The sequence below is a fragment of the Gymnodraco acuticeps genome, unplaced genomic scaffold (genome assembly GCF_902827175.1).
Source record: "Gymnodraco acuticeps unplaced genomic scaffold, fGymAcu1.1, whole genome shotgun sequence".
In the NCBI taxonomy this organism is placed as follows: Eukaryota; Metazoa; Chordata; class Actinopteri; order Perciformes; family Bathydraconidae; genus Gymnodraco; species Gymnodraco acuticeps.
The window spans coordinates 3,550,564-3,559,426 of NW_022989843.1; the positions used below are offsets into that span (position 1 = coordinate 3,550,564).

At 41.2% G+C, this 8,863-nt stretch overlaps 1 protein-coding gene across 1 annotated transcript; it reads right to left on the reverse strand.

Annotated features, from left to right (window-relative positions):
• Window positions 1-6,923: 6,923 nt before the first annotated feature.
• Window positions 6,924-8,690, reverse strand: cldn5a (claudin 5a). The gene has a single exon (XM_034238307.1). It carries the CDS (start codon window positions 8,444-8,446, stop codon window positions 7,793-7,795), a length of 654 nt encoding a protein of 217 aa, XP_034094198.1. The 5' UTR covers window positions 8,447-8,690; the 3' UTR covers window positions 6,924-7,792.
• Between the last annotated feature and the right edge of the window lie 173 nt (window positions 8,691-8,863).

Sequence of the window (8,863 nt, forward strand, 5' to 3'; positions counted from 1 at the left end):
TTTATTTTGGATTTACCTTTTGTGGTCCCCATTGTGCACCTTCATTACACTTTGATTTCCTAATCTGTTCTGCAACTGCTGAAAACCGATTTTCCTCAAAAATAAATGGTGTTGGATAATAGAAAACCTGTTGCATATAGTTAGGGGGTCAAAAGAGTTAAAGAGCAATTTAATATTCAAACATGATATCTTTTTGTCTCTCTGGTTAAATTGCAACTTATATTTCAATATCATGCTTTGTTACAAACGGCCAGGTGCAAGAAAAGATCATCCTATATTTGTTTCACAAGGGAGACATTTTCATTTTTACAGCAGACAGTGTAATAATAGGGAGTAAAGTTCAAGATATAATAGGTAAACAATATATATATTTAAAGTAGACGGAATAAAAAGTGACATTTAAATAATTTCACCAATGCTGATGTCAGTATCCTGCGTGGGCGGGGACATTATCTCCATCAGGGATGATAGCTGAGCCCTCACCCCCCTGTCTCCCACCGCCTCCTCTGGTTTGAGGGGGGTCCCAGGACAGATCTTCTTCACCGGTCTGTTGAGTCTCCTCCTGTCAGCAGGGGAGATGCTGCTGCTCCAGAAGACCCCTCCTTACAACATGTATTGTCAACAAGATCAGAACAATATCTTTACAGTCTCACAACTGGCAGTCGGAGGCCACACTTAGTCATGTTTCAGCAGCTACAAGCAAATGAGCCCTTTAACACAACAAAACAACTTCATAAGCATTGCATTTACAACCTGCATGCAACTTTTACTTGATAACATTGTTGATAAGGAGATCCTTCTGTAATTGACCCAGTTCAAAATGTTGGTTAGCCGCTACAGTTTGGTGGAGAAAGGCGACTCGACTGATACTGGATGTTTTGAGTTACATCAATCTTGCTAAACAGCAGCTACTACTTTTTTTTAACCTAATTTCATGACATAAACAAACATATTGTGTTCAGACATGTTTTAAAAGAAATACAGATGTGATGATTAATCATTTGTTTCTGCTCATTCAATAATATCAGCCTCTACAGATTTAGCTAGATGTATCAAAGGCTTTTTTTTACCATTTACTCTGAAATCTACATAGATATTTGTTTATTACAGCCCGTAGGAAGTTTATCTTTAATTATACTGGTGACAAAGAAACAATGTCCTCATTTTGAACTCAACAGCATTCTGACGACTCCACAATCAGTTAACAAGTCGAGTAGAACTGCTGACAGAGCATTTTGTAATATTTCCAGTGAAGAATGAATACATGTTGCTCCATTTCCCTTTTTCCGTAAAATGTCTCTTGCAGAGTTACACACACACACACACACACACACACACACGCTCATTACCGATAATCATTACACCAGAAACAAACAAACAAACATTTCGATTAAATCCACTGCATCACAAACAATATACGTCAGACCTGCTGCAGCTTTATGTCAGCCTGTCAGCCCACAGATGCCCCTAATGATCCCTAACCCCGTGACCCTTTGACCCCTCGAGCCCTCTCACAGTCGGGGTGTTATTCCCCAAATCGCTCTCCTCTCTTCCATTGTTTTAAAGTTCTTTCAGGCAAAAGGGATTAGTTGTGCCTGGAAAAAAGTTTATATGCATTTCATACTTACTGATGTTGCTGAATTGGCTTAATTCAGACATAATGCAAATCCACTGAAGCTAGCTGTGGTTGCCATTTATTGCATAATATTTAAGTAATGTATATATTTTTTTTTTCACTGCTCAGACCTCAGGATCACCAAAGACAGAAAAGGTCATAGGACAGTAAAAAAAGAGTGTGCTTTTCCAACCTCATTCAATACAAGCTAAAGTTGGCATGCCATCAAGGACAATTGAAGTAGGCCAGGCTGAAAACACAACAGCTTTTTCCTGTTGGGGGGAGACTCCCTTTATTAGATGGCATACACTACACCTTCATCCCTTAAATACTGAAGGTTCTGTACACAGAGACAAAGGGAAAAAAACAAACGTAAGAGGTTTTTTTTATATTTACCTTTTTTCCACATATCAACTGTTTACTTTTCGAACAGTCTCGAGAATAACAAGCAAGAGTTTTCCTGCAAGATGCAATTAGTGCGGGAACAAAACACCTCGTAATCCTGTTTGTGTGTCTGTTTGTTTACTTGGCCACTGATTGCAGTATCCTATGTTAATATGGGACTCCAGAAGACGTGAAGCTGAAAGCAACACCACCTGTGCCCCTGTGAGTGCAAACATGGTGTTTAAACCCTGCTGGGGTTGTCTGCAGCCCTCAATGTTTTTTTTAATTCTGACCGACATACATTTCACTAACCATGCCAAATCAGAAATGTCTCCTGATCCCACCCAGACATTCCTCACACTGCCAGGCCTCCTCTTCATCTCAGCAGAGGGCTGTCATTCACCTCTTTGTGTGTGTGTGTGTGTGTGTGTGTGTGTGTGGGTGTGGGTGTGTTGGAGTGTGGGTGTTAGCCTTTAGCGATGTGCTGTAGCTATAGCAACACAGAACTGAAATGTGACACGTCCATAGTTATTTTATTTTTCCATTTTTGTTTTACTGGATTATCTTTCCAACCCTTCTTGTAAAGGATACAGATTAAACAGGGGCACATCTTGCCCTATAGGCTGAGTGTGATGATATACTTTATGGAAACATGATCTCACTCTGTGAGGCATGTAAGGAGTTGAGACTCCCTGTTTCTCTCATATTTTGAGATTAAACCTTCACTATGCACTCTATTAATCACTCTTTTGGGATAACATGTAGCTGTCAAACTGTTATTGGCTTGTCTCAAATTGCACATAAATGTGTAAGTTTTGGGAAAGTTGATTTAATATTTGGCAGCACCTTTTTATAAATATTATTGTTATGTTAAGCCGTTCAAGTTTGATCCTACTAAAGTGTTTAATGTGTGGCCTTGGAATAAAGGTGAAATCCCCCTTCTTTATCCTGAAATAACATGAGGCCATTAGGGACAGCCAAAATTAGTTGTGAGCAAAACATTGACTTATTATCACCCTTTAAGTTGATATGACAAACGTGTTGCTTATTTACACATCCAGCCGTTACAGAGCGACACAAACAATGATTTTGAACCCTTTCTTGAATTGTTTATCCACCTGTTCAATTTTAGTGCATCATTCACTATCTTTGTTCTTTTTCACATACAACATCCTGCTGCGTCCAAGAAAAGCGCTATGTTAAAGTTCATCAATGCTTTATTTTTGTTGAGTAAAATGATCATGTCTAGTTGCTATTTTGTCTATGGACACATAGTTTATCATTTCTAATACCTTTCCTGATTCCCAGCTTGAAAGTAAAGATGATTTTATTCCTCATATCCTTACCAAATCTAAATGTCTGAAACTTTGTTTCTTATGAAATGGTTAAACACACATGAGTAATAAGGTGACATGTTTCATGTTGTTGCGGTCCTATTCAAAACCATGAAACTGGCCATGAGCTAAGAAAAAACACTTGTTTTCAGTTTGTGTCAAAATAACTAAACCATTAAAGTATCTCTTAATTTTATATTAAAAATGTAAATCACCAAATTGAAAGTTAGCTATTGGAAGTAATGTACAAACTGTGTGTGTGAGAGTGTGCTTCAACCACCAAACTCTACACACACACTCTACCCCTCCTTCTCTCCCACACCCTCCATGTTCTTTCCTGTTTCCTGTCCTGCTGTCCGTTGCACAGGAAGCCTGGTCCTGCTACTGAGCTGCAACAAAACGTGTGAGTCATCGAGCCGTAAACCTTGCGGACATGCAGGAGAAAAAACGTTGTTTTGTTCTCCACCTCTTGCCTCTAACATTGTTTATAAAACAAACGGCTCTTAGGGTCTTTAACTCTACACAAAGCCATTTGTCGGGCATGTTGGACCGCCTGCTGACTCCTGGCTCTGACTATCAGTGAGTAAGCTCTGTCCAGCCTGACTGTGTGCACCTGCTGGCTCTGATCTCTGACTCAGTCTTTTATCACTTTAATCATGTTTCCCTTAAGTAATGACTCACTATATTATGAGTTGCTTTAAAGGTATAATGTATACTTTTACTGCAATATAATATCTAAAAAACCCTAGACCTATTTCATATATTTGATTTGTGCAATTTCTTTTTTTAATTAATTTAATTATCTGTTGTATTTTGTTCCCTGTAATTGCAGCAAATCCGATTTGCAGATGTGTCAACGTTGTCTGCGAGAAGCTGAAACACATACAGACACATTTTTCGATAAATATTTTGGTTTTGGACATTTTAACTGGATGAGGGGTTTTACCCCTTGGACATCTGGATATTAAGTTATCAGTGAAGCATGCTAAGAAAAGGTTAGCGGCAGCCAAACAGCATCAGAGATACACAGATTTTTAACGTGACACTTCTTTATGGTCTTTTTTTCACTGGTTTGATTCACCAGATCCTTTCTTTTTAAGAGGATACCTCACATCTGATTTTTGGGCTCAGAGTTAAGGGGTTGTGACTGCCTATCAAATGCGACGGATTCTGCTTCCATGAGATCATGCCTGGTAGGTCGAGGGAAGTGACTTCCGACTCGATTGACCTGAGGCCAGATTCAGAGTTCAAAGTTCATGTCATGAGAACAATAATCGTCAGCATAACCCAACCTCCTAAAAAAGAGCACAACGTGCACTGGCTGCAGCACAAATCTGAAACCAGCAAGCAGCCTGACCACTTTCTGACATGACCTTAGCCATGTCGCTGGTCTCAGGGAGGTCAAGTTTAGAGGTCAAAATGTTTCTCTGTTGTGTAATCATGCAGTCATAGTCATCTATTCCTATGAGACGTGTCTGAGATATATATTTAGTCCTCAATTCTTTATATTCACATTTTAATTCTCGTTCGTCAGAGCTAGTGTTTGTTTTCTTCCTTTATAGCGCTTTTAACATTTGCTCCTTAAAAGAAATACAATGAAACAATGTGTTTCTGCTCTCACAGCTCTTTTTGCAGTGACCATTAGAGGCTTTAAGTAAATCCCCCCTTCATCTTCTAGACTGCTGTGCATATTGTGTGTGTGTGTGTGTGTGTCCATGCTTTCAGGAATGTCTGCTGGCCGGCCTTTTATTAGGCTCATCCATACCACCACATTATAGGCTCCCGTAACCAGGCAACTGCAGGTTCTGGTTGGTTACCATAGCGAGCTCCCATTGAGTGACGTCGCTGGCCCTATTTGCCCCTCTGCTCATTGGAATGAGGGCCTTGGGTGCACCCCCAACTCTCTCTCTCTACACACACACACACACACACACACACACACACACACACACACACACACACACACACACACACACACACACACACACACACACACACACACACACACACACACACACACACACACACACACACACACACACACACACACACACACACACACTTAACCCCTTACTCACACACACACACACACACACACACACACACACACACACACACACACATACACACACACACACACACATACACACACACACACACACACACACACACACACACACACACACACCCTGCGCCTTGTCACCCTCTGTGTGGTGGCTAGGGGAGTGGAACTAACAATCCCACAAAAACATCTGAGTGAAGCAGACCAGACTGGAGTGTCTTTGTGTTGAAAAACCCATACAGACCCAAAAATAGGAACACCTACTGTAGCACATCACACACATCATAGTATTTATAAAAACAATCTAACAAGTTGAAAAAAAACATAATCTCTCAGCACTGAAGCCCTGTGCATAAAAAAAACATGTTTTTCTTATAACAAAGGAGACTAATAAATAAGCAATTACTCAAATTTGCAAAGCGGGAAAACCAGCGTTTTTAATATTTGTAAATCAAAATGATTTAAACGGTTATTCAAATATTTGCCAATCATATTTTGTTGATCAACTTGAAGATGGAGTTTTCTCATTTTAGTTTCACAACCATAACAAGCTCGAGTTTGTTTCGTCAAACCATTATATAGAAGAAACATTCATGTTTAGGCCAAAACACAAGGCCTAAAAATGCTGAGGAAAGATTCATAAAAGCTATACTGAGTTTATGTGTCAGCAGATATATTACCACGACAACTGAGCAGACTGACCGCATTTTATGGTTGAAAGGTCTGGAAAATATTTGTTTTCAATTATTATGTTAAATTTGCATAAGGATGTCACTAAGAGTGGAATACAAATGATTAATTGTATTACAAGTTGTATTTCAAGTTTAAAGTATCACAAGTCACCCTCTCCCCTGACAGTGTTCAGACTTTGTGCATGGCCATATTTTCAACTCTTTACAGGACATATGACCTTCTAAGAATCTTAAGTGACCAGCAAAATAAGTATGGATAAGCTTTTGTAATCCAGTCACGTTCTTAAATCAGAGGACTGTTACTCACAGGCTTGTGTTGTTCTGTTATTCAGTCCTGTAGCTTAAGTATTTTGCCTTTATGTGAATAGTGGAAATCATCCCCATATATTAATACATATTGTGTCCAGAAGCAGCTGTGGATAAACTGATTGCTTAAATGTGATGGTGTGTGATCTTTTGTGTTGAAGCTATCCCAGCACCCAGATGGAGGGAGTTGGGGCTGTGCCAATGAATGAATGGAGTGACTTGCGGGAAGACGAATCCAGCAACTTCTCCATGGCTCTAATTTTGAACGCTCTTCATTGACTGCGCACGAGGAGGGGTGGGGGTTGTGCAGTATTGTGAGTTGAACAGCAGAGCCCCACTCTGGCTGAATGGGCATTGTCATCTGGATTTCTATGGCTAACCAAAATACTTTCTCCCGCCGTGGGGGTGTATGGATTCACGGTGGGAACGGCATGCATTACGCACAGCCGTGGAGCTCTCCTGCTCTACTCTGCACGCCATCACAACCCACTTGTCAGAATTTTTGTTTAAGAAAACACTTTAACTAAAGATTTCAGACAATATATTCAGTTTAATCTTAATAAAATGACACAATATTGCATCTTCATATACAATGATCATTACATCAGACGTCAACAAACCAACAGAAAAAACAGTTTATTCCTAGAATTTCTGAAAACAAAATTATTCCTGCAGTGACAAAGATGCAAAAACGTTGCAGGTTTTCAGTGCAGCCAAATAACGGACTGTAACATGTCATGTTTAACTCTACAGATCCCAGGCTGTCTGGAATATAAAGTCCAAAATTAGACTGTAGACTTAGGAACCGTCATAAACTTCTGAACAATACAAAACATCTGAGATGTATTAGGGCTTTACTATGTGTACACCTTTCTTCTTCGAACTTTATTGCTATTAGACATTGTTTTGAGTCCTCAACATGTCGGCGTAATTCAACTAAAGGAAATGGGTCTCTGACTGTGGGAGTGCAATCATTCTCAGTTACTGTACAAGTTTGTGCTGACAATGCACATAAAGGCAAAACAACAGTGTAAATATTCGATGGCAAAAGCTCCTCTAAAAAGAAAAAACTTTGCAGTTACAACGATAAACAACTGAAAACACTAATCATTTCGAAGACTTACAAAAGCAGGTACCTAACAAATATACTCCTTTTTGTCGTGAGCTACCTCTTGTAGTTGATAGTCTTTTTTGATCTTCTGTATAGATACAAAATAGGATTTATGAATATGTGGTCCGAGCGTATTGAAAGGCCAGTGTAAAAACAGCAGGTGTGCTTCCTTTGATTTTCAGAGTTCAGATTTCAAAAAATAAAAACTGCAGGTGAAAAGGTCCGTCAAAAAAAAGTTTTTCACAAGCTGCAGGTCACTTTCACGCACCGCCAGATATGAGTCAACCACTACACGTAATTCCTCTTATCATAGTCCCCCCCGTTCGGCGTGGCTCTCTTCGTGGTCGGTGCGTACTTTACCGAGTATCCGGAGTTGCTGCTGGAGGGGCAGGAGCAGCACAGCAGCGACCCCCCGATCAGCAGCATCGCTGAGGCAGCCCATCCGATGTAGAGCGCCGCGCCGATCTCCCTCTTCTTGGATGATGGCACCTGTGGGTTGTAAAAGTCTGATATGATGCTGTTGGCCATCCAGCAGAGAGGCACGAGCACAAATAGACCACTGACGATGAAGGTGACCCCTCCGGCGTTCACAACCCGGGCTTTCACGTACTCCCCCTGGATACAGTTGGTGCACTGCGCCCCCGCAATCACAACCATGAGCCCCAGCACGCCCATCACCGAGGAGATGACCGTGAGCGCTCTGGCCGCCTGCAGGTCGTGGGTAAGGGCGAGGAGGGAGTCGTGCATCTTGCACTGCATCTGGCCCGTACTCTGCACCACGCAGGTCATCCACAAGCCATCCCAGATTGTCTGAGCCACCACGATGTTGGCTTCGATGAAAGCCGTCACCTTCCACATGGGCAGCCCGCACGTAACCATCACCAGAAACGAGCCAAGTACGCACAGCGCTAGTCCCAGGATCTCCAGTCCAGCCGACACCATTTTTGCTCTTTACGTTTAGTCAATTATATCTGAAACTTTTCAAACTCTCACCTGCTATATCTTCTACAGAGCACAGTGTTTTTTTGCTCTTCTCTTCTCGTCTGGATTTACAAGAGCCTCAAACGTTAGTTGCGCATCACTCACCACATTTACTTGGAGATGTAAGAGACAGCAGCTTCGAGGCTCTTTGTTAGTGAGGGGATGTGAAAACAACTGGAATCACACAGTAGCACCGGACCTCGGATATCTGCGGGGTGGGGGTGCATGGACTTGAAGAGAAACTTTGCTCCAATCAGCTGTCGCCGCATCCCGAAGGGACCAATGAAAACGTAGGGAAGTTGTGAGGCTGAATAAAGAGGTCCAGAGCGCATTGTGCGTTTGAACAGTTATTTACAATGAATACAGGGGCAGTAGAGG

Excerpts from the sequence above, each read along its gene's own strand:
- cldn5a (XM_034238307.1), bottom strand. The coding sequence starts at position 8,446 with ATGGTGTCGGCTGGACTGGAGATCCTGGGACTAGCGCTGTGCGTACTT.